This window comes from Salarias fasciatus, chromosome 20 (assembly GCF_902148845.1).
Source record: "Salarias fasciatus chromosome 20, fSalaFa1.1, whole genome shotgun sequence".
Taxonomy (NCBI): domain Eukaryota; kingdom Metazoa; phylum Chordata; class Actinopteri; order Blenniiformes; family Blenniidae; genus Salarias; species Salarias fasciatus.
Window position 1 is genome coordinate 23,353,675 of NC_043764.1, and position 24,517 is coordinate 23,378,191.

At 41.7% G+C, this 24,517-nt stretch overlaps 6 protein-coding genes and 3 non-coding genes across 10 annotated transcripts in view; 4 read left to right on the forward strand and 5 right to left on the reverse strand.

Annotated features, from left to right (window-relative positions):
- LOC115408633 (rho-related GTP-binding protein RhoA-D) overlaps nt 1–24,517 on the reverse strand; it is a 644,285-nt gene that overhangs the window by 516,171 nt on the left and 103,597 nt on the right. The gene's annotated exons all lie outside the window — the stretch shown is intronic.
- On the reverse strand, nt 1,360–5,982 carry LOC115408603 (zinc finger BED domain-containing protein 6). The gene is made up of 5 exons (XM_030119447.1): nt 5,432–5,982; nt 4,951–5,202; nt 4,599–4,858; nt 3,917–4,517; nt 1,360–2,780 (listed from the first exon to the last, which is right to left on the reverse strand). The coding sequence occupies exons 1-5, from the start codon at nt 5,672–5,674 to the stop codon at nt 1,938–1,940; spliced, it is 2,199 nt and encodes a 732-aa protein (XP_029975307.1). The 5' UTR covers nt 5,675–5,982; the 3' UTR covers nt 1,360–1,937.
- Nucleotides 6,616–10,012, reverse strand: vma22 (vacuolar ATPase assembly factor VMA22). Of its 2 annotated transcripts, none has more exons than XM_030119471.1 (6): nt 9,965–10,012; nt 8,589–8,738; nt 8,380–8,483; nt 8,201–8,298; nt 7,926–8,117; nt 6,616–7,041 (listed from the first exon to the last, which is right to left on the reverse strand). In XM_030119471.1, exons 1-6 carry the CDS (start codon nt 9,995–9,997, stop codon nt 6,839–6,841), a joined length of 780 nt encoding a protein of 259 aa, XP_029975331.1. In that variant the 5' UTR covers nt 9,998–10,012; the 3' UTR covers nt 6,616–6,838. The 2 variants fall into 2 exon arrangements, with proteins under 2 accessions (XP_029975331.1, XP_029975332.1); XM_030119472.1 differs by lacking the exon at nt 9,965–10,012 and adding an exon at nt 9,675–9,692.
- Nucleotides 9,151–9,222, reverse strand: trnae-uuc (transfer RNA glutamic acid (anticodon UUC)). Its single transcript has one exon. It is a non-coding gene; the product is annotated as a tRNA-Glu (tRNA).
- Nucleotides 9,740–9,811, forward strand: trnah-gug (transfer RNA histidin (anticodon GUG)). The gene has a single exon. It is a non-coding gene; the product is annotated as a tRNA-His (tRNA).
- Nucleotides 10,229–12,128, forward strand: ebp (EBP cholestenol delta-isomerase). The gene is made up of 5 exons (XM_030119473.1): nt 10,229–10,317; nt 10,527–10,839; nt 10,926–10,962; nt 11,048–11,178; nt 11,254–12,128. Exons 2-5 carry the CDS (start codon nt 10,527–10,529, stop codon nt 11,472–11,474), a joined length of 702 nt encoding a protein of 233 aa, XP_029975333.1. The 5' UTR covers nt 10,229–10,317; the 3' UTR covers nt 11,475–12,128.
- trnaf-gaa (transfer RNA phenylalanine (anticodon GAA)) lies at nt 12,804–12,876 on the forward strand. The gene has a single exon. It is a non-coding gene; the product is annotated as a tRNA-Phe (tRNA).
- On the forward strand, nt 14,477–17,297 carry LOC115408631 (cytokine receptor common subunit gamma-like). The gene is given in 6 exon segments (XM_030119479.1): nt 14,477–14,577; nt 14,677–14,767; nt 14,978–15,144; nt 15,509–15,639; nt 15,735–15,900; nt 16,901–17,297. Coding segments are annotated over 6 exon segments (630 nt in total). The 5' UTR covers nt 14,477–14,513; the 3' UTR covers nt 16,912–17,297.
- Nucleotides 18,749–21,858, reverse strand: fkbpl (FKBP prolyl isomerase like). The gene is made up of 4 exons (XM_030119464.1): nt 21,725–21,858; nt 20,736–20,909; nt 20,358–20,638; nt 18,749–19,705 (listed from the first exon to the last, which is right to left on the reverse strand). The coding sequence occupies exons 2-4, from the start codon at nt 20,905–20,907 to the stop codon at nt 19,061–19,063; spliced, it is 1,098 nt and encodes a 365-aa protein (XP_029975324.1). The 5' UTR covers nt 20,908–20,909; nt 21,725–21,858; the 3' UTR covers nt 18,749–19,060.

Here is a 24,517-nt window from a genome sequence, read left to right on the forward strand (position 1 = left end):
TCAATATGGTGCTCTACTGAGGCCAATGTGTGGGGGAGGGGGACAATTGGTTTTGTAAGGGTGTGTGTACTTTTGTGTCTGCGCGTGTCTACGTAGGGGATGGAAAATGGCTTTCTGCACTGCAGATGTAATAACTTGAGGCATAAGGGAGAGGGCGGGAGGGAGGGCAGTTCAATTACAATTTCCTCCCCTCCCTCGGTCTCACTCTCAGCCAAGTAATTCATTTCAGAGGCAATTACCAATAAGACTGCATCCCAGCCCGGCCGTCTAACTCAAATGGATGAGCTGTCAGAGCCAGTGGAGGGGGAGTAGGAGGGAGGGAGGGAGGGAGGGACACCGCAAGCTGCTCCACATGCTCTAACAGACAACAACAAGCACAAAGTACAAGATGAAGACACACATTTCAAAGACAAACGCGCTGACACATTCACTCAGAAATCGAGCAACACATCTAAATCCACAGAGACGTCCTGCGGTGATAATCATTAAGATCACAGTCATCTTTGATAATTATGATCTATGAGGGAAATCTCATTGTATCTGCCTCAGTGTAATACACTTGTTCTGATGAGGTTTTCAGCAACAACAAAAACATGGGCACTGAATTCAGGCTGTGGATGAAAAAGAGATGTAAGCCTGGTGATGGTCCAGATAATCTGCGGTATCTAATTATCTTTTAAGTGACTGATGCTCTTTGCTATCGATCCTTATTATACATAGATCAATAATTGATGCATGAAAGCCCTTGGTTTGAAGCATCATCAGAAAACGAGCAGAGCAGCACAGTTTTCTGCCATCTGCCACGTCGGTGTACTTCAACAGTCAGGTTTTGTGAGGCCAGTTGGCCGTGAGGAAAGCGGGCTGTGTAGGATGTGACTGCTGTCTGCCTGCTGACTCAAATTTAACTGTAATGGAATTATTGCAATTACCCTGCCTCCCCACTGGCTCAGCCCAGAGAAACAAAGTCCCTGAGTATACACACACAGCTGCGTTCACCATTTCTCCTTCAAAATGATGCCCGGCCAAGTAGTTTCAGGGTATTTCATTGAGGTCAGACGAGGCAAACTTGCTGTTTTGCCACGAGTGCTCATTCTCTGCTAGTTTTTCTGTGGGAGACAAAGGGTCAAACCCATTCCAGCTTTTCAAAGTTTACAACTAGACTTGGACAAGAAATTGAAAAAGGAAAGAGGCTGCTGATAATAAAAATGAAATGGACTTGACCTCCACCCTTGAGGACTGATGGGCTAAAGTCTAAATTAGGGACAAAGCTGAGATACATAGAGAAGATTTAAGCCTTGCTCGATTCACAAAAACCAATCTGTGACATGCATGCGTGTGTTTACACATGCAACTCTGCACTTGGAAGTAAAACTCATTTATTATGATTTCCCAGTGAGGACGTAAACATACATCATGAAAGAAAAAAAGCAATGGGTGCACTAACATGTTGTTTAACAAACTGACGCCTTGTCAAATGAATTCATCACAATTATTCCTGGGTTACTGTACATCAGATGCTACGGCTTTCTTGGGTGTTGGCTGGTGCAGACAGAAGCTGTATTTTGAGCTGAGAAAACAGCGAGTGCTGATTTTGTGTTGTCTGGAGACCCTGATCGGGTAAAATAATGTTAGAGTAAATGCTTTAGCATTGATCTGCTTCTGACCCTCAGCTCCAGTCCACAGTATATAGTATGATCATCTGTATGCAGGTTATAAATGACAGCAATCCATACATACAGTAACCTGGAAACTAGATCAAGGATGTAAACTGTGGATTGGTAATTATATTTGATAGCAAACTGTGTGCAGGTTAAAGATTATGTTGCTTGTTTAGCTCTGTTGAGGGAAGTGGTGGCTAGTAGCCAAGAAGTAGCTTTGCTGCAGATATAAAGCCTCCACTTGCTGTTTAATTGAAAGAAATATGTGACTTTTCCTGTTTAGGTCCATAATAATCTATAGTTGGCTTTGAGGTAGATGAGTGTTTCCAGGTTTTTTGGTAAAACACAGCCTCTCCCGGGGAGCAGACAGTGGCCGGCGGTAGTGAAAATGCTCTCCACCACAGTGCCACCAGCAGGGATCGTAAAAGCCTGCTTGGCCACCTGGGAAAGCAGAGGAAAATCTATATCCTTACGCCGCCAATAATGCAAAGCCTCTTCGTCTGTGGGTTCCTCACGCAGGTAAACGGCAAGCTCCTGCTCCAGGCTCTTAGCCTGCGTGGCGGGTCTCTGCTTGATGAAGGAGAAGAGCTTGCAGGGCCGAGACAGCGAGGAGACCGGCGACGGGGCTGGAGCTGGAGGAGTCTGGGACTGAGGGTGGAGGTCTGTGTTGAGGTCTATGGGGCTGGAGGCAGGGGAGTGTTTGGACAGCTCCTCTATGAGAACCTGCCTGTGCCAGTCAGGGTTGCTGCTCCAGGTGAGCTTGAACTGGGGGTCCAGGGTGGTGGCAGTGATGTAGAGGGGGTTCTCCAAGATGGGGGCGAGCAGACGCTCTACAGCCTGGCTGAGGCCCGCCGACAGAGGGGGGCAGTGGGGGGCCGACGTCTCGGCGAGGTGCTTCCGGAGACCCAGAACACACGGCAGGGCCAGGCTGATGGAGACGTGCCGGTCTGTCTGAGCGTCCGCCTGCCTGTCGCCGTGCACCATGTCCCAGGCTTCAGTGAAGGGCTCCAGAGTGTCGATGAGCTCCCTCAGCAGGGACCGCTCTGTGCCGTCGAGGGACAACTCCCCCGGACCACTCATCTCCTCCAGGAACTCCACAGAGTCCAGCAGGCGCCGGAGGACCTTCATTGAATACACAACAAGAACAACTTAGCTGGTTTTAGATCCATAAGAACACATTTAGGCACGTTATTATCAAATATTATATTTGTTCTCAGATGTATAGTTTTGTCTGCGGCCCTGCTCTCTGTCATTATTATACCTTCCTGCAGACTACTGGAAGTTTGTGATCTCTGCTTCATACCTGAGTTAAAGGTGTAATATAGGATGTTCTATTTGCTTTGAGTTCCGGGTGGGTCATCAAAATAACTGGTGGGTCTGTTTGTCAATCATTCTGACGAGCTGCTTTCGTAAAGCCATTGTACGTGCTCGCTACCAATAAGGTTCTACTTATTGCGCGTGCGCATTCAGAGTGTTTATGTAGCTGCTGAGCTTCGGTTTCAGCGAGTACTTACCAATGGCGAGTCTGACACAATGAAACTGTAACTGTTTCGGAAAATAAGCTGCATGTGCGAGGCCGATCGCAGAAACTGTTAACAGAGCCCTGCACGCCCGGAGAAGATGAGCTCGCGCTCGCACGCTTCCGCCATTGATGGGCGTTTCCTCGGGAGAAGCAGCAGAGCAGGATGGTCTGGCGCATGCGCGTTTTTCAAAAAGCGAGTAACAGACGTTTGGCTTCGTCTTTTCGAAAAAATCCTACATTACACCTTTAAGATGGCAGAGTGTGGATTCGCTTTTTGTCTGAAGTCTGCTGGTTCGTTTCTCCCTTACCAACACCACTCATAGGTCTGGATCTATGGGAGGCTTCCTCCTTGTTTTAAATTATGTTCACTGTCACATGTGCTTCCACATGTGATATTGTTGGATATAATTACTTCTGTACAAATTAAACTGAACTGAAAAAAATTGAACAATAACAGAACTTAATTAAACAGTAACATAGACATATGTCTACAAAATCTAATGTAAAAAAACCAAATGTATTGCGTGCAGCAATGTTTCTGGTAAAAAAAAATATATTGTAAAATTACAGCAGGTAATTTTGTTATTTGTGTTTAGTTTCTTTTTCAATCAAAAGCAGCATAACTGAATGAATGATTAAAGAACATGTGAAATGTCAGCTCTGCTTATATCTACAGAACGTGTGTGTTCAATACTCTTAAGAAAAAGCACAAAAAAAACTGATGAAGGCTGCTTGCCTTTAGCTGAGTAGCCCAGTCCATTGGTGCATTGGTGATATTTCCCGGTCCTCCCACCATCGACCCTGGACTGTCAAACACCTGGCTGAGTTTCTCAGGTGGAACAGCAGAGGTGATGTAGTTGTAGAAGCAGGCGGCCTTGGCCAGTGTGGAGGACAGCTGAGGACAGGAGCGCAGTCCTTCTCGGACACACTGCTCCAGACAGCGAGAGAAACAGTCCACCCGAGAAACGCCCAGACTCTGCTCCAACGTGTCCTCCCACTCTCCGCCCTCTCCACCTTCACCGTGGCCATTCCTGCTCGTCTGGTCCGCGTCGTTCCCACCGTCCACCTCGGCTTCATCATCTCCGCCTTGACTGTTGGCGAGATGAGGTGAGATCAGGAACCCTGGAAGACTGCACGGCTTCGGCGCTGTCGTTGAGAGGAAAGCGTCCGCCACGATGCGATACGCTCTCCCGGACACGCCGTGAGAGTGACACACTTCATCGAAATCCGACAGCACTCGGTGGCCCGAGCTGCCACCAGACAGAGGAAGGCATGCGAGGAGGGCTGAGCGCATCTGCCAGTCCGATGTCAGAAAATGACAGGTGACACCAAGGTACCTGCAATAAAAGCAAAGTTCTCAGTGAGATCATCAAACCACGGTGTAACTTTAGGGTTTCTAGCGCATTTTACCTCCTTACCCTGAAGTGGCTCCAGCTAAGCCCCTCCAGAGATCCAGGCTGAGGCTCAGGGCGTGAGCGGAAGCCAGGGCCTGACGGGTCGCCAGCTGGGCCTGGTAGGCGTAAGCTGGGAGGAGCTGACTCTGGATGTAGTGCTGCGGCTCGGGGGTGTAGCGCGGCTCCAGGAGCTGAAGCAGCTCCCTGAAGCCTTGATTCTCCACCACTGACACCGGCTGGAGATCACGCACGATCATCTTAGCGATCGCCTCCGAGATGAGAACCTGCAGTCACAGCAAACGAGACAAATCACGCTGCCCATTTTGCCATTATGCAGTTACCTCCATCTCACGTGGTGGAGGGCCACAACACGCACCTGACGTGGGTCATGTCTGTCAAACTTTGTTACTCTTCCACCAGAGATTCCTCCGACTCCTCCTTCAAGAGTCCCCATTCCTCCCGCAGCAGCACCTCCTCCTCCTCCACCTCCGGCTCCAGCGTTGATGGGTAGACAGCAGCGCGCATTCCCTCCATTGGTGGTGAAAGTATGCAGGGAACCGGAGGAATAACCCTCTCTCTTCATATCCTTCCTCTTCACAAAGTCATCATACATGGCCTGGTGCTTACGCTGAGCAGGAGAGACAGAGAGACAGAGGTTTCCACTGGATGACACATTTAAGACTTCATTTGCGTGTTTAGATTTCTGGGGATGGAGACTGAGCAGTGCCTCCAGAGAAGCAACAGACTGTCATTATGTTTACACAGCTGACCCAATATAAGAGACGCTCTGGAGCCAGCTGTGTCAGCCCTTACTGGCTGATAGATAATAAGTGAGGAGAATCCATCGAAACCATTACCTTGAGATGCGTAACGAAGTTGGACGTGACGCTCCTCTTCGCCTGGATTCTGGTGCCACAAGCCTTGCAGTTGGACTCGATTTTACCATTTTCACCTTCAAACACAATGTTAAAGTAATCCAGAATAGAGACCTTGGAAACTGACGCCATTGGAGCCCACAGTTCCTCCAGTCCGGAGTAAAAAATCAACTTGCGATCAAGGACAATCTGAGCTATCAATCTTCTGCCCTCGCCTGCGATCATGAGCGCAGGCCGGCGTGTTTACACTGAAATCCGCGATCACACATGAGAAATGTTGCCTCGAGCCGCGCAGACAAAAGAAATTTGAATTTCAAGAGGCTGTTTGCGTCGCTTTGCGCGTCCCAAAAAAAGAGGAAAGAAAAGAAAAAAAGAAAGAAAAAAAAATCCGTCCCCAATAGGACTACACGGGCTGCTGCGGATGTCTGGAAACATCAATAATATACTAGTGAGGCCACATCCGTTGTTCCTGCGCTCCCGTCCGCCGCTCGGACGCGAGTCGAAGGGAGGCTGAGCGGCGCGTCTCACCGAGCCGCACGCGCTCCGGGATGGCCGCACCAGGAAGCACACACGATGCACGGGACTGGTGTGTTTCCCGTTTCGACAGTTCCCGCTAATGTTCGGCTGCTGTCCCCAGTCATGCTGCCTCAGCCCCTCCGTCTGGGGGTGGAGGAGGCGCCCCGCTCCGTCAAATGGTTCCAATTATACGCGCATCCTTTTTTTTTTTTTCTGATGGGGGAGGCGAGTCTCACATGCACGTTCTTTTCTTTATATATGGCACGCTGCACGCTTAAATATATATATATATTACGTATCAAAAAGCGGTAGGAAGAAGTAAAACACATTTAATCCCGCCCCTAACCACATTTATGTTTGATCTAAAAAAAAATGTTATTTTCTAAAATAAATTATAAGCCGTTTTTAGCTATTTCGAAAATTTCCTCACTGTGGGACAGATGAAGGATTATCTAATCTTTCAGTTTAGGTTCATTGGAAAAATTTGGGGTTTTAACTTAACTTGAACAGGCAGCAGAAAATCTACCAATTAAACCCATTTAATTTCAGTCTATTTAAGTTTTTCCCAATAAGTACGGTAAATAAAATAATCACTGTGTAGGCATACTTTATATTTACCTTATAAAGCACACAGTACTCAAAAGTAGGTCTAATCATTTATTGAAAATGTCCAGGAGTTGAAGATGAATCAACAAAACATTTTTTCAACCTGAGGAATCCACAATTACAGTTTGAACACATCTCACAAAAGTTACAAGTCACAGTATAACACCAAAAATAATTATTACATTAAAAAAATTACACAATATGAAATACTTCATGTGTTTTCCACCAGAGAGTGACTGCTGAGCTCTTCAGATCATGAATTATAATCTATAGGCTCTCTTTGATGGGAACCTCTCCTCCAGAGTCTTTCTGCTTTGATTCTCCAGAGCCATTCAGCTTGTCACCTTGCCCAAGAGGACTGCCGACTCGCTCTGCTGCAGTTTGTTTGTTTTTCAGGCTGAGGCTCAGCTCCTGCCTGCTGTTTGAAATGGCATCCTGGAGTGTTGCAATCTCTGCAGACAGCTCGATCACTGCAAAATAACAAAAAAAACAATGGAAAAACATGAGGAATGGTGAAATGGTCTCATTGTTAAGAACAGTGTGTCTTGTAGAAAACTACTGTTATCCTGAGCAAATTTAAATTGTTCATTTCAACTGCATCAGGTCGTATATCCACACAGACCGTCGTGCCCTCAGGCTGGATTTCTATATTTCACTGTTCATGATTCGAACCTCAAAAACTCTCTCTGAACATTCAAAGTGGGCCTGCAACACTTTAAGCAAAACAAAGGAACTTTACTGAGATGAGATTGCATGGATTTGTAAACCAATATTGTGAAAGGAATTGCTGCTACTGCAGTGGACACTGCCTCAAGTCCCAGAGATCAGCTGACCTCAGTGAGGCGACGTCTTATGCACCTTCTATATCCAGGTACAATTACAGCTATCCTGAGGCTACACAGCGTTCTATGTTGCACATTTCAGTTTTCTAACTTCTACTTTAAATTCATATTGCACTCTTACAATATTTCTATTTTTTATTTTTCCTTTGGGTGATATAGTATGTCTTCTCAGTAGGAGAGCAAGCGAGATGAAACTTGGACTCCACTGTTTGTCTCATATGCACATCAGAAGTGACAATAAAGCTTTGACTTCATTTCAACTTCAACTCATATTAAAGTGCAACTACTGGATGGTGGTCAAAACAAATGTGGGCGTTGTTTTGTAAAAGAAAACTATTAATATGTATAATAACTGCAATTTCATTGTTAAGAGCGGACAACAATTCTATGCTAACCCACAGCCATTGAGTCACAAGTCACAGGACAAAACCTCTGGCTATATTCGTTCAGGAAGTACAGCTTCAAACCAAACACACTGCAACACATCAACTTAAAGCAACTTATCGGCCCACCTTGCTTGAAAGAAGACTGTGCTTGTTTGAGAGACTGTGGCACTAAAATCCCAAACCACTTTAGAGGATCTTGTTGAGGATTTTGGTGACTTTCATTGACAGGATTTAATTCAGGGGTTTTCTCACTGCTGGCATCCTTGCTCGCCTCTTTTTCCGCTGCATCATTTTTTGGTTTGTTTCTTCTCCTGACACCTGTGAAAATATAAAGTATTACAATAGTTTTAGAGGAAAATATTACTATGGATTAACAATGTGCACATGTGATTGTTCATGACCTGATTCTTTAGGTCCAATGTCTTCTATAGAACTTGAAGTGTTTCTCTCCTGATTCGGTCTCTCAGTGCAGAATTCAACCCCACAGTTTTCCAGCCTTCTGTAAGCCACAAGTACAGATCAGAGAAAAGTTTAGTGATATAATATTAAACCTGAGCATGAATTTACGCTGAGCTCTCACCTCGAATTAACAAAGACCAGTGGCTCGATTTCACTGGCGTATTGAAGTGCAGAGACTTGTTTGTTTCCCATTGAATATCGAGCCTTCGATATTGAAAACCATCCCTGTGAGGATCAAAACATATAAACTGTAAAACACAACCCTTCAGACACAAAAAAACAGAGCCATCCTCTCCAATAAACATCCACACACATGGTGATCAGGGATACCTGCTCTATCAGAGAGTTCAGTTTGGCTCGTTTCTCCTCCAGTAACTCCAGCTGGTCCATAAAGCGAAGAAGCTTTTCGTCCAAAGACAGAGACGCTTCTTCCACATCTGACACACCCATGTCGACTCTTTCTGCAAGTCCAAACTCTTTCTGAAAGAGTCGGATCGGAAAAACAATACTGACCAAAGGCTGGAGAGCTTCCGTGTTGGATCACGTGACTTCATTTGTCACGTGATTGGCATCGTGCGTTTACCACAGCCCGTCGTAATCTCACTGTTTTGTGGTAAATATTATAAACATAACTAATTTACATGTTAAAATATTCCAAAGCGTGTTATAATGCAGCAAAATACAAAACTATGTATTTTCATGCAGAAGAATAACAACACCCACACATTTGGGACGAACTAAAACTACTGAAGTTATTTTGGTGTTATTATTGTCAATCTTATTTATGCCAGTTGTTTTTTTAAGCACCACTAGCAGCCCGGTAAAATGAAAAATGTATTTTGGAACTGACAATGTGGTCACAGTAAAGCAAATCAAAAACGAAAAAGGAATGTTCCCATACCGGGAGTCGAACCCGGGCCGCCTGGGTGAAAACCAGGAATCCTAACCGCTAGACCATATGGGACCGTTATAATGCTTTATATCAACAATTGTATTCAAAGAACATATAAGCGATTGAGGTATTTTCTTTTTATATAATTATTTATGTAGCTATAATTATATCTATTTTATATAATTAAATATTTATGTATGTCCGCGGTTAAAATATAGTTTTAAAAAGATGTATGTAAGATAATACGAGACAATCGAACAGACAATGACAAAAGAGGTCAACACACGTTTGGACATCTCACTGGCTTTAAAACCATCTTACTGTGAAACCTGCCTTATGAATGAATTAATTATTGAGAGTCATGCTTTTAATTGCCAAAAGCTACACTTCCCCTCAATAGTACAATGGAGGGAAATGAGTTAGGGCAATTTATCACACAAAAATTGAACTGCAATATTACAATAGCAAACATGCATGTACAAACATATACTATTATATTATTATCAAAATACTAGACTTTCTACCTATAGTTCTCCTCTAGTTTCATAAAACCTTCCGACGCGATGTGACGCATGGCTCCCAGTAGCTCGCCGTGATCGTATAGTGGTTAGTACTCTGCGTTGTGGCCGCAGCAACCCCGGTTCGAATCCGGGTCACGGCAGGGATAAATCCCTGACACGGCTTGGGAGTGTCCTTTTAGTCGAATTTTGTCATTCATACCATTTTCATAAAAGTTACAACATGCGATATCAATAATCTCGACAAGAACCAGTGTTTTGTGTAGATTGTAGACGTTTATCAATACTGTATGTACCTTTCTCACTCCACGTGACGTGAAATACTTCATGACTGAACAATTCCGCCCTCCACTAAAAGCTTCATAATTCACCTTTCACCAACAACTGAAATATTTCTGATAAACATAAAGGGTGGATCTTGAACAGTGAGAGCGCCGTTTTTATTGGTTTTATTCAACCACAACCTCCATGTTCCGAGCCGAACAGCCAATCACAGAGCCAGCTGATCGCACGAGGGTCTGGAATATCGCTGTCTGATTGGCTCCTGAGATCTAAGGGCCCGCCCCTTCTGCAGTCAGTTCCGAGTGCACTTCTATTTCATGCTTTTGATCACTCTTTTCCAAACTCCTCACAGCTGGATCAATCTCAGGTAAGGACATAAGAATCAATGATAGTTTTTCTCTCTTTAAAAACCTTTTAAATGTTTACTTTGCAAGTTTTTTGCCAAATTACTTTCACAAGAGGCAGCGCAAGTACAGTGCAACCTAACGTAATACAGTTTAATTAGTTTATGTATGCGCTGTTGAAGCCTCACTATATATTTAACTCACAGTAAAATTGCGTGTATTCTTCATACAGATGATGGCCAGCACTTCAACAGGGAGGGTTCTTCATCCATACTGGCCCAGGGATCTTCTGATCCCCACCTATGTGCCCAATGACAGGTCCATGTCAGAGATCTTGGTGTTTCTGTTCTCGGTGTCTGGAGTGTTTCTGCTGGTCACCTGGTTCATCACAGGTCTAGGAAGGGCCACTGGCGGGCTGGGGACATGGAGGCGCCTGGCCCTGTGCTGGTTTGCTGTCTGTGGCTTCGTCCATGGAGTCATCGAGGGCTGGTTCTGCCTGTTTTATGACATTATTCCAGGAGACCAGAGCTTCCTGTCTCAGCTCTGTGAGTACTAACATTATTAGTAAAGCACTTAAACACTGATGGGGCATTTCAGGTCAAAATGTTTTTTTTCTCTCTCTCTCTGACAGGGAAAGAGTATTCCAAAGGAGACAGTCGCTATGTAATGTGAGTTGATTTTTAAGATTTGTTAAAATTGAAAAAGAACTAAATCACAAAAAAATTATAAAAATAAAGTTTATCTTCTTTCCAGGGCTGACAACTTCACTGTCTGCATGGAGACTGTGACTGCGTGTTTATGGGGACCCTTCAGCTTTTGGGCTGTGTATGCTTTTTTGGCCAATAAACCCTACAGATTTGTTCTGCAGCTCATTATTTCATTAGGTAAGAAAATGTGATGTGCACCTTACAGGTACTTCATGGAAAGATGTTGATCACACTGTTTTATCTGGTCTCCAGGTCAGCTGTACGGAGATGTGCTTTACTTCTTCACCGAGCACCGAGATGGCTACTCTCACAGCGAACTGGGACATCCAGTCTACTTCTGGTTCTACTTTGTGTTCATGAACGGGCTGTGGATTGTCATACCACTGGCACTCATTGTGGATGCATGGAAGCAGCTGTCAGCAGCCCAGACACACACTGACAACACAAAGTCTCACAAAACTAAGAAGAAGTGAGAACAACAGCCATGAACAGACTGTGGGACGGTTGGACTTTGACTACATGGAATACTGAATGAAGACAAGCGTCTGCTTGGAATGAAAAGCTTTAGAGATCAAGTCAGAGAAATATTTTTTTATATCTGTCTGCAATAAAATGTTAATTTTGAAGCATAACCTTGTGCTTCTCATATTTTTAAATTTTACTGTGGAGCACAATATGTTAACCCAGTTCTATATTTGACACTTTATTTTTCATCTTGTGCAAACTTGTGATTTTACTGTAAGTAGCTACAGAATATGAAATGTCCTTATTTTACATAAATGAGGCCATTGATTAAAAATGATTTATGAAATTCTTAACATTGTTCACGGTCTCATGATGTGTACAGTAGTTCAGATGACTTTTTTATTATCTGTATTTGTTAATGTGCCAATCAATGTGTAATCTCTTGTACTTAAATGTCCAGTCTCAAAACAGGTCTGTGAGATTAGCTAGGGTTTTGCTTTGCATCTTTCAGCATTCATGTCAACATGAAAAGATGGGACAAAACACAGAAAATTTGATTAATTCAAATGCATTTTATTCGCAAAAAGATGACAAACAAAACATTATGACACAAGGAAGACCCAAAGAGAAAGAAGTCAAATAAAGTTGCCTGAAAATGACCCCCCCCCCCCCTCAAAAAAAAAAAAAAAAAAAAAAAAAGAAATGTATTGGGGAGGAATCTGAGCAAAAATCACTGCTTTGTGCCTTATTTTGTACTCAGAACAAATCACTGGGAGAAAAGCCTTCAGTCTTACTTACGTATTCAGAGATTTCACAGACATCTTTCTCTCAAACTTATACATAAACAAGAGCAGTAATTCAATTTGAGTTGCGGTTTTACAAAGAAAATTTGAACCTTTACTCAAGAGAAAATCTGGAATCTTGGAGTTACTCAATGTACCAGACAGCCTTTAATTCAATTCAATTCAGCTTACAGTGCCAGTGACAACAGTAATTTCATGGCAATTCCTCATGAGGAACCGTGTGCAAGTGAAGAGAGAAAAACTTTTGAGAGGAACTTTTGCATGTCAAGAAGTGGCAGCTTTCTTTTGCACCACTTCTACAGTACAGGGGAAACAGAAAAGAGAGGCAGCAACAAACAGGTTATCAGATAGTTATTCTGCAACACAAAGGTCTTCATACTCTGCAAACACGGATGGATTCTATGAACTGAGCATCAATTCAGTCACAAACAATGTTTCTACCACTTTGTTGTACAAATATACAACTAAAATTACACGCGCAACATCATTTTCTATATAATTAGTTCCGCATGACGTCATTACGACTTTCATCTCGCCGAAATAGCTCAGTTGGGAGAGCGTTAGACTGAAGATCTAAAGGTCCCTGGTTCGATCCCGGGTTTCGGCATTTTTTCGCAGCTGTACATGAGCGAAGACTAAACCATACTGTCCGAACAGAGGAGTCTAACCATATCATCCAAATCATCTTCCTCATTCTCCTGCGCACATCGACATTCAAATCCGCCGGTGCTCTGTTTACTTTACTTTCACTTTGGATAAGACAGGTTGACATACGGGCATACAACTCAAATAGTTTTTAAAGAGATAAAACGAGGACAGTAGGCTACTATTGTCGAAAAAGAAAAGAAAAGAAAAGAAAACAAAACAAAACAAAACAAAACAAAACAAAACAAAACAAAACAAAAAAACAAAAAATGATTAGTCATTGTAATTTTTTTAGTCAGTTTATGATTCCCTACAGGCTCAGTGACATTCAAATAACTCTGCAGCATACCTCTTCAGCATAATCTACCACACATCCCCACACAGGAATGCTTGGCATAACAGCAGCCCCAGAATTTTGCCTGCAACAGTCAGATTCACATTAAGGAGAAGTAAAACCATCCAAAAAACACCAAGCTCTCCTTTACCTGCATGCCTTCGCCCAACCTCAAAGGGAGCTCTCGAAGTTCACTACTTTATGTAGTAGAAGTAGTAGCAGATTTATTTGGTCAGTAAGGAAAAAAATAAGCTTTTTGACAATTGTGTACTATGATGACATCATTATCATCATCCTCATCGTCACCATCCACATAAGTTATTATCGTCAACATCAACAACAACAACTCATCATCAAAATCATCATCAACTTCATCATCCTGTGACCGAAGATTTAGGCTGAAGTCAAAACTTATTTTGCCTAACCCTTTTCAACCAAAACAAAATTTGCCATATTTCATAGGAGAAAAGGAATAAAAGAAAAAACCGGAAGCAAAAACAAGAACAAGAAAAAAAAAAAAAAACAAACACACGGGAGAAGAGAAAACCAGGCTAATATCTATCGATATCATTTACAAGATAGGATTATCCACAAGGGGTGCTGTTCTCACCCCAATGCTTGACATTTGGACCCACATGTCAGCCCTCAACTCCTGCACTGTGTTCTTAGAGGCAGCAGGTCATGCCATTTTCCTTTATCTTGACTGATTTTGCAAATCTGTGCTGTCACACTTGTCTGAAATGTTGATGTGTTTATTGTTGTGTCACTTTCTATGCTCATGCTGTTAAATGAAATTACATGGTTTCTTACTCTAATATCTTGTCACCTCCATTCCATTTTGCGTGCCAAGTAATAATTTGTTACAGGAATGGTGCTTACAGGAATCCTGTTTTTTTGTTTTATGTGTGGATTACAAGAGGGAAACAAGAGCGTCAAGCATCAGCTTCAATAATCAGGAACTTAAATTTCATGTTCATTGTTGTCATTTGGCCAACCCAGCCAAAGATTTCCAGGTGAAACTTTGCATTTTGATAGTATATAAAGAAGTAAAGTCAGTTTGCCAGTGCTGTACTGTGGCTCTCATTGGTTCTTTGGCCACTGAGGAAAGGTAGGATCTAATGCGAGAGAATGATAAATCACTCAACAGACCTCTGAAAAATGTGTGGCCCTCCCTTCGGACTTGATGGTTACACCCCTGGAAGCACATCCTCTCACAGAGAAATGGAAGCGCTGATGTTGAAAGCACTGTGTTTCTGAACGCCACGATGACAACAAGGCTGCTTCTGTTCCTCTGCCTGTTTGGATCTGCCCTTGGTGAAATAACACCCAGTAAGTGTTTATTGAACTTTTTAGTCTTAACCAGACACTTTTTAATGCCGTCACAAGGCTCTCTTGTCTGATCAAAACTGCACTATGTGTGTTTGACAGATGTGAGCTGTGTGGTCGTAGATCTGAGGCATGTTTCCTGCATCTGGAATCAGCAGGGGACCCCAGAGGTCAACTACACCTTCATCAGCTGGTCAGTATTTCATATCATCTTAACTTAGAACATTAAAGCGTCCTCATAGTGGATTACAAATCAAATACATATCACACTCATTTTAAATTGATTCTATTCAATACAAGGTTAAGTGATTTTTTTTCCTTTAAGTAATAAATTTACAAGTTGACGCTGTTTTGAACCGGTGTACTTTGTTTTGCTCGATGACTAAAAGTTGATTCCATGCAGTTTCCACTATGAAGACACAAGAGTGTGCACCAGCTATCTATCAGAGAACAATGTGAACACTGGATGTATCCGACCGTACGCCGAAACACAGAGATTCAGGACATTTTACACTAATTTGGTGCATGGAAACAACAGTTTTACAACCAAACATGATCTCAAACATGAAGGTATGAATACTTGGGGAAGTTTTTTGGGGGGTAAAACACCTTGTAGTCCTTCACTGTAGAAACTGATTATCTTACTGACATCATGGTAAACTGTCATCGATATTTCAGCTTCTCTGATGTCTGTTAATCATGATTGTCATGATATCATTGAACATCCACAGAAGAACACATATTCAAAAGACAAAAAACACATTTATTTAAAAAAAAAGCAAAGAACTAACTGTAAAGTAAATACCAATATTTTAATGTGAAAATCAAGTTAAAAAGGGCCAGGAAAAAAAAATGGTTACTTTTTGACATTGAAACACCAACATTTTCACACAGGTCAACTGTCTTCACCCATTTTCTATTGTGTTCCTTCTAGTCTTGTTGAATCCACCAACCAACGTGACGGCCCTGTATGGAGAGGACAGGAACTTGTGTTTTTATTGGAATCATACTCAAAATTGTGTGAGGAGTGAAGTTCGCCACAGGATGAACAAGAAAAATTGAGAGGTAAAAGCAACTTGAGTTAACATGATTTGATGTGTTATCCGTTCAATACTTTTAATCACTTAATCATATGGGTTTTTTTGTTTGTCATTTTTCAGTTCTCCGTTCTTCGTGAAGGGGCACAAAGATACTGCATCTACTTGGCCTCGAGCACTGATCAATACGAGCTTCAAGTTCACAGTAAGTTGGACGACGCCTGTGGAGCGTCAAGAAACTGGAGTAACTGGAGTGAACCTGTGGAATGGGGATCCAACAGCGGCCCTGGTAAGAGCGAAAGATGTAAAACTTGCACCTACAAATTCCTTGAAACAGCAGCATCACCTGCGAAAACACACGATTTCAACACCGAAGAGATTTCAGCTTAACCACTGCACACCACCTGAAACGTTTGGTTAAATCCAGGGTTCTCTTTTTTCAACCTTTTATGAAGTGAGTTGCGATCATATATTTGCAACCTCAAACATAATTTCTCCCAAAATTTGAATTTGCAACAACTAGTGATTTTTCAGACAACGCAGGTGGATGCTTTTCAATTCATGATCAGTCTTCTTGAAATGGCGCCAAAATAAGGAGGAGATTGAGCAAGTGTTTTCTGCTTCAAAAACACAAATCAGCAATTTTACAGACTGAAACTTTCACTTCCTAATTTTATGGACAAAAAAACCTGCAGCAGTCATCGAAATGAAAAAACAACAAGGTTTAGATAGAAAGAATTCATTTAGGAAACACTTTTATCCTAAACTAACATATATAAAGTGAGTGATAGTAAAATATTTTTCCTCATAAAAAAAGAGAAAATGATAGGAAAAGAAAAGAAAGACACTAAAGCATCTCATGACGAGAGCGATATACAGGTCAGATACTTTAAACACTGAGCCGAGACTTCATGACCTTCCATCGTGCAATGTGTTGGGTTGGCACGATTAATCGCGATTAACTATGGTCAGAGTTGAGATTAATTGGTTAGATTTTTTTTTAATCCACTGACAGCACTATTTCAAATGCAAATATTTGTTGTGAAACCAGAGAACGCACCCAGGGAGAAAATGCAAACTCCAGTTCTGCTGTTGTGCTTTCTCAGTCTGAACCAGCGATGGAGTCAAAGGTTTGACACATAAATGAGAAACAGAATGAGGAAAAATCTAAAAGTGTCATCTTTTGGATTCTCAAGAAACATATTTGCAAAAAAGATTGAATGCGGTTTGTAACAATTTCAGGAGTGGAATCATCGAATCAGGTCATATTTTTCCCTTTTCTTTAACAGGACTAGCTTGAATCCTCCAAAGGCTTGGTACCATGGGTCCCAGTCCTCCCTCACCGCCGACCAAACCGGCTGCTCAGTCTGCATTCCTGTGAACGAACTGTAGGAACCGTCCAGGCCTCCCTCCTCCAAGTCCCGTCAGAAGCTTCAGGGATCTGCTGAGGAGCCGCTCCAATCATGTTTTGAACTTGAAATTGCTGCTTGACTGTGTGAATGATTTATTAAACAAAAACAGGTTGAACCACATATCCACCATCTTCTGAAAATCTCACGCTATGATATACATGTATTTTTTTGCATCTTCAGATCCCGCTTTATTTTCGTCTATCATATGGCTGCTTTGTGTATCATGTAACTGCATAGCCACATATACTGCATTGCAAATAAACATTGAAAAGGATTTTTGTGATGTCGCGTCCAGCATTGACAATGTTGATCAAATCCCTGTTGAGATGTTAGCGTAGATTGTAAATACAAAGATGGACGTGAAAATGAGGCCGTCCCGAAGTGTGGAACAACTTGTAGCATCCCAGCGTCCACCAGGGGCTTTGGCTCCATAGACTCCAATTCAAAATGAGACGCTGAAGAAACTGGATCGGCTGAGTTTCTACAACTCACAGTTGTTCCCATCATTAGATTTCATGGTTCAGAGGAGAGATCAGGTGGTCCATCTGAAAATTAATCAATATTGATTTTCAGGAGGTTTATTCACTGGAACTCTGCTCTCATCCACATGTACATTAAGTTGTCCTCTAATTGTTATTTTCTTGGATTTGACTTGTTTTAAGTAGTTCTTGATGACATACTTCTAGGAGTTGTTTCAAAACATGCTTGATCAAAAAGTTAAATTATCTGTTAGAAGTAAAAGTGGTGGTGCTAATACATTTGCAATTTTTCAGAAATAATTGATCATTTCTTGTAAAATTAAGACAACTGTTTAGGATTGAATGTGTTGTTGTCATGAAATATTTCAATCTATGATATTTCACCATTTTTTCCTTTCTTTTTTGTAAATAGTGACTCTCATACCTGAAAAACCTCGAGACACTGATGCTGATCTAAGTAATGATATCGGGCGGGGGCTTTCAGTTCTGGTCCTCAAGGCCCAGTGTCCTGCATGCTTTAGGTTTCTCCCAGTTGCAACACATTTGATTGCAATGTGTTACTGGGCTTTTTACAAGCACGATGAAGACATCAACATCAGGAGGAAGTGGCTTCAACAAGTACATTGACCAAAACAACGCCCCATGAGGAGACGAGAAGAGGGAAAAGGCACGTCAGGTCAAATGCACCTAGTGTGGGGGTGGAAACTGAACATGGCGGAACCTCCAGCTGAAAACAAGCAACTCTTAGGTACTTACTTCTGCTAATTTAAATATGTTTAAATAGGTTTGCTATGATGATGAAAGGTTGAGGAAAACATTTTAACAAGGAGGTGGGCTGTTGCCACACGTAGTTAACTGGAGGAGTTTCTGAAGGCAATTGATCTTGAAAGTGCACGAGCACGATGACTACAGCTACGTTCACACTGCAGGTCTTGATGCCAATTTCTGATTTTTTGCCGAGATCCGATTGTTTGGCATGATCATTCACTACATTTTCAATGTGACCTTCAACAGAGTGCAGTGTGATCGGAGCTGTTCAGGGAGTAAACATGGACGCCACATAATTGGTACAGAATTGCAATGTTCACATGGTCTCAACTCAGATCTGATATGGGTCAGCTGTCAGCACAAAAATCGGAATTGAGTTGCATTTGACTGTAGAGTGAATGGAGGTAAAGAAACAAGTCTCCAGGCAAAAAAAAAAAAAAGGCATGACCTCTACAATAAGGTAAGATGAGAAATAAATCCCTGACATGTTTCTTTGACTGGTTGCAGCTTTTATTGTATCTTCGGTTTGCTCAACTGAAGATGGAAAGTTTGAGCCCGTTTCACATTTTCAACTGTACAAGAGATGCTATGACGCCCCCCAGTGGCCGACTCGTAAAACTACTACAATGTTTATAGTCCAGTTTTTCTTTGTTGAACATTGTTGCAATAATAAAACAACATTAAACTTTTTGTTTTTACTATTAAGTTACATTCATGTGTGCAGACAGCGTGGAGCTCAGAGGCTACAGATGCTTTCAGTGGTAAGTCACAAAAAGAGAGAGTTTCACATTCAGCTAAACATTTTGCTGAGTCTCAGTCCCAGTTGTGTGTTTGTTGCTTTTTCTCGAGCTGCAATGTCTTTCAAGGCCTTCAAAGCAGCGGGGAACTCTGGCTGCAGCTCCAGCAGTCTCCTGAACGCCCTCTTCGCCTCCTCCAGCTCGCCCACCGTCTGGCACGCCTGACCCAGTCGGTACCAGGCTTTAGCGGCCCCGGGTTCCAGCTCGGTGGCTTTGGCCGCGCTGTCCTTGGCCCGCTCCGGCTGGTTCAGCTTCAGCTGGCACAGTGACATGTTCGAGTGGAGCTCAGCTTTCATTGTTTTGAATTCTCTAGCCGATGGAAGGTGACGTGCTTCATCTGCAGCGTCCGTGTGGCCATTTGTCTCTGCGTCTGTGACGTGTGTGGAGAGCGTGATGAGGAGCTTCAGGGCCTGGCTGTAGCTGTGTGCAGCTCCCCACACATCCCCACTCCTGAATCTCACTCCACCCCTCTCCTTGTGTGACTTCACCCACTCCCATTTTTCAGTGGGGGCCATCTCCCAGGATTCCTTGCCTGGTGTGAAAGCTTGGAGTTCCACCGTGGCACATAGAGGACCATTTTCACTTGGTTCTTTGGAAACAGAGACATCTGGTATATTTCCCACTGCAGCAAGTAGTATCTTGAAAAATAAAACACAAAGGTCAGGATTTCGGCACAGGTGGAACAATAACTATGAGATGTAAAATATATCGATTACATTCATGCAGCTGCTTTTCACCCTAAAGTTGTTTTCATTGTGATTTCTGTTTGAACAGTACCTTATAAAATGGCAATAATTTCCTATTAATTTTGTATTTAATTTTATGCTATTTACTGAAGAAAAAGAAACACAAACACTTAAAATCTGTACTGTCCTTGAAGCACATCATAGATCATAAAGCTGACTCATTCACGGTTTACTTTTAATCAACAATTCTGAGTAACACTAATCTTACCAATAACAATTATTCTATTTATAAAGTACTTTCATTAAAAATTCAAAAATGTATGTTCAAAAAACATCAATACAATATTGATATAGAAAATAAAAATTCAGAAGGCAAACGCTGTGCTCCTGAATGGTTTCATGTTTAGTTTTTCACAGGCTGTGTGAAAGAAAACTGCAAATGTCTCTGTCGTAATCAGTGTCTCAATATGATCTTACAAATTCCAACTTCTATTAAAAAGCACACAACATATTCTGGTGAGTATTGAAATGTTTATTTCCCAATTTGTTTTACTTAAAAATGATATTGATAGGAACACGAATAAAGATAACCGTGAACCCTTACCTCACATTTCTCTCCAGCTCTCATCTTCTCCAAACACCTTTCAACAACGTCACACTGGCCCTCCCCCAGCCTCAGTGTCGTCCATTCACCCATCGGAACCTGCAGCACAGAGTCGTGACACCTTGGGAAGGCTACAGGCGCCGTGTCTGTCAAATCAGTGATTGACAGTTTCTCATCTAGTTCTTCGGATACTGAGGTCTGTGAGTCGTCCACGTCGGCTTTTAACCGCACTCTGACTCGACACAATGATCCCAGCCGTGGACTGTAACTGGATGAACATGCTAGATGACACAGAGGGAGTGTACGGCAGTTAGATCACTATAACATGTTCAACAATGCAAATCAAATTCATTATTTAATGTTAAAAGATCACCATACATGTATTATGTACTAAGTCTGCTGGAGTCTGCAGCCGCCTCTCACGTGCTTGTTTTTGCTGGACCTTGCAGAGTCCTCTGGGACACACTGACACCCAGGACGTGATGCTCATGGCAGCTTCATCATCATCATCATCATCATACATGGACGCTTGAGGATCAGCAGGATCCATTACTGAGCTCAGGGGAAAAGAAAATAAAGACAGTGACAATATCTGTTCATCCATGTTCTTTGATTCCTATTAAAAAAGATCTCTGCAATGTTTTAGAAATTTTTTATAAATTAAATTGAACATTTTAAATGAAATGCACATCTAACCACTGCATCCTGTAAGAATGAATCAACATCTCATTGACAAAAGTTCACTTCAGCTCTTCTTCGAAAGTAGCATTTGATGTGTTTTCTGATCATTTCAATCTTTCACCAATTTGTACACCAGTTACCAGTAAGCCATGTACACGATACTGCCTATTTTACCCCTGTCTGAAGACACTTTATCTCTACTTATTCTGTGTGAAGCAACGCTTTAAAAGCATTTCACTATTAGATAAAAAAGTTATTTCTAATCTATATGAACTAAACACTAGCTTTAATGATAGTCAGACTATCTGTGCTCACATGAAATAATTGTATATGATGGTCCAAGCTTGAAGATAAAAGCTATTATACTTAAAAAAAAAAGTCCAGGAATTACACACAGACTCAGAACCATGTATAAATACGGAGAATCTGTTTGTTTCCAATATAAATATTACACTTAAATCGCAAATATGGCACAAAAGCAACGAGTGGTTTAGGAGGGCAGAAGAGAAAGGTTCACTGCAGTGAGGAGGCGTTAAATCACGGAGAGCTGCAGATAAAGCCAATTCACGACTAAATATAGAAAATGTGTAAAAATGAAACTAGCATTAGCAGTTAGCTCTCGCGCCAATTCCAGATGGATTTTTATGAGTTCACGTGAAAAGAAACACTCTCCGTTAAGAACCTACCTCCAAAAACACGCCGCTTGCCTTAAACGTCCGTGTGATATGAAAGTTGAAGTTTTCCCATAAAGAAGAAACACATAAAATAATACTTTGCTCTAGAATAAACACTCTTTCAACGGAAACAGGAAGCGTGTCTTCTTCTCCGCCCCCCGCGTGTGTCGTAGAAACGTGACACGAAGCGCTCATAGCGCCACCGGGTGTACAGGAGTGTACGTACATCTAATTTACAGTAATCCAGTGAAGTGGTTGATAAATAAATAAATAAATAAATAAATAAATAAATAAATAAATAAATAAATAAATAAATAAATAAATAAATAAATAAATAAATAAAGAAAGAAAGAAAGAAAGAAAGAAAGAAAGACTTTTTTCATTTTAGATAATCTGTTTTTGGTTTATGTGCTTTTATGAGAGCCCCACGCTGGAGCACTGATTCGTGCTCCCACCTCTGGGATTGACTTCAGTGCCTTGTGACTGTGCAATTTAAAAACAAATACAGCTGAATCAAATTGCTGTACATAAATCGACATAAAACCTTAAAGCATAAAGTGCAAGATAAAATACAAGAAAAACAAGAAGTGGTCTCAGACTGTTTAAAAAGCCAAGAAATAAAAATGAGTGTCCAGATTACTTTAAAAAATGGATTGGAGTTTCATATGAGTTTAAAAGTTTAAATATTGAACAACTAAAACTCAGTTTTTGGTTAAGAAAAACGTTTGAAAGTTCCATCATTAATACAAAAATCAAATGAAACTTGCATTCACATTTTTTTTATTAATTTTTTTTCATGAGTAAACGTTTAAGACAGGAGTTAAAATGGCCTTGTTTGTCTAAAATTACTCATACTCTCTCTTCTGTTTGTTTACAACTTCTTTTGAGGACACAAACAACCTTAGATGATTTTGAAAAGTTTGAACAGCAGAAATCACTTCCAGTTCACACTAAAATACAACTAAAACTCTGAATGTGATGAAACACAACGAAAGCACATTACTAAATCACAACTGTGGAAAAAAAAACAGTCTGTCTACTCAATAAAACCATGCAAATCTCTCACAGAAAGGCTTTAATTCAAATTCTTATACTCAGGTGACCTCTACACCACAATTCCCCGTGGGTTTTTTTTTTTTTTTTTTTTTTTGTTCTTGAATAGATGGGTACAAATCGGCAGCATGTGCCTGTAATGTGATGTTCACTTCGTCCACTCAGGAGGTTGTTTTGTAGCCTTGGACTCCTAAAGATGCCAACACACGTAACAGCAAAATCCACGACTCTCTCTGTGTCGTGACCTTTGACCGGTTCCACTTGCACCGAAGATCTGTGTGTTAATCCTTTCTGTCAGCAGGAATTATGTCTCTATTGTCTGAGCACTCGAAGCCTCTAGGTCTGTCAGAGGAATACCACACCGACACGAGGGCATTGGCTGTGCATCTCATAAATCTGTCTAAATACTCACATTATGAAGACTTTCTATGGACTAGATGCAAGTCATCCTGATGAAGAGCAATAAATGTTTAGCAAATTTTAATGTCAGCTTCAGGCTATTATAGTATTATTATAGTATAGCAATATTCAAGAGATTATTCTAAGGTTTTACAGTTTAAATCAAACTGAACTTCATTAAAACTTCTGGTCTTTGATACATATCGCCCATGTTTCGCTTGACTTATATAGAAACCAATCTTGAATTCAAATGACTTCGTAAATAGCAAAGAACCTTGTGCTCAAAGCTAAAATGTTGAATCTAAAGTCTTTCAGAGGCTTGACTCATTTCCTTTGTATTTTCTTATAAGCAGAACTCTCCAGTAGGGGTCGCTCTATCTCCAACAATGCGACAATCTGAGCCTCACAGATGAAGCGCGCCGAACTCGCTGGCTGCCTTAAAAATGTCTTATTAGTTATTTTTTGAGGCAATATTTTTCCCATCTTAGCACAAACTCTGCGTGCACGTGTCACTATGTGCTCCTGGCGAATCCTGTAAAGAAACATGATGTTCTGAAAGCTGCTGACAGAGAGAAGACACGTTTCCAGCAGCAGACAAAGTCAGATTTTTGGACTGTTGGGAGCTGAAATGGGCCGTAAGGAGTGAACCCTTCATCATCCAGCACTGGGATGAGCTGATGGAGTATAAGGAGGAGGAGGAGGAGGAGGAGGAGGAGGAAGAGGCAGAAGAACTTTCAATGCAAACCTCATGGAGGACCAACCTGAAGCAGCAGGTATGAACCCAGTCACTGAGAGGAAACAGCTCAAACCACCCTAATTCAAAACTTAACCCACAAAAGTGCATCAAATTACACAGAAAAAAAGCAATTTAGACTGACATAATCTGAGGAGCACTTCTCTGAACCAATATTTCACTTCATGAACAGGCTGCGACTAACTTGAGCAGCTGAGGCCGAATCTGTTGTCTATTTGTGACATTAGTAGATTCAGGATGTGTGGTGAGTTTCCCATCAGCAGAATGATTACAAATGCATTGGTCAATAATTAAAATCCCATTGTAGAATGAGAAAACTTGTGATTAAAAGCTTGCAAACTTTTACCTGCCATTTCAGATTTATGTCAACAGCGAAGCCTGTGCTCACCGCCTCTCGCTTTCCTTCTTTTCCACTGACAAGCCAGAACCTTCCACTTCTTTAATCTTCCTCCATGTGTTCCACACATCATCTCCTTCTTCTCCCATCGAGCGTCTCCCTCAACCCCCTCACCTTCCTCTTGGCTCTCAAAAACTTCCCAGCTGGCTTCTTGTGAAACATCCCCGTGGGTTCAAAAAGCATCCCAGAGCCCGTGGATCAG

Bases quoted from the DNA above. Each gene is read 5' to 3' on its own strand.
- ebp (XM_030119473.1), top strand. From the start codon at position 10,527: ATGATGGCCAGCACTTCAACAGGGAGGGTTCTTCATCCATACTGGCCC. The intron at 10,963-11,047 runs GTGAGTTGATTT...TCTTCTTTCCAG, and splicing joins GGAGACAGTCGCTATGTAAT to GGCTGACAACTTCACTGTCT. The intron at 11,179-11,253 runs GTAAGAAAATGT...TCTGGTCTCCAG, and splicing joins GCAGCTCATTATTTCATTAG to GTCAGCTGTACGGAGATGTG.
- vma22 (XM_030119471.1), bottom strand. From the start codon at position 9,997: ATGAAGTATTTCACGTCACGTGGAGTGAGAAAG. The intron at 8,484-8,588 runs GTATCCCTGATC...TGATCCTCACAG, and splicing joins TGAACTCTCTGATAGAGCAG to GGATGGTTTTCAATATCGAA. The intron at 8,299-8,379 runs GTGAGAGCTCAG...TGTGGCTTACAG, and splicing joins CTGGTCTTTGTTAATTCGAG to AAGGCTGGAAAACTGTGGGG.
- fkbpl (XM_030119464.1), bottom strand. From the start codon at position 20,907: ATGGATCCTGCTGATCCTCAAGCGTCCATGTATGATGATGATGATGAT. The intron at 20,639-20,735 runs GTATGGTGATCT...TGTGTCATCTAG, and splicing joins AGACTTAGTACATAATACAT to CATGTTCATCCAGTTACAGT. The intron at 19,706-20,357 runs GTAAGGGTTCAC...TTATTTTTCAAG, and splicing joins GAGCTGGAGAGAAATGTGAG to ATACTACTTGCTGCAGTGGG.
- LOC115408603 (XM_030119447.1), bottom strand. From the start codon at position 5,674: ATGATCGCAGGCGAGGGCAGAAGATTGATAGCTCAGATTGTCCTTGAT. The intron at 5,203-5,431 runs GTAATGGTTTCG...TCTCCTGCTCAG, and splicing joins ACTTCGTTACGCATCTCAAG to CGTAAGCACCAGGCCATGTA. The intron at 4,859-4,950 runs GTGCGTGTTGTG...CTGTGACTGCAG, and splicing joins ACAGACATGACCCACGTCAG to GTTCTCATCTCGGAGGCGAT.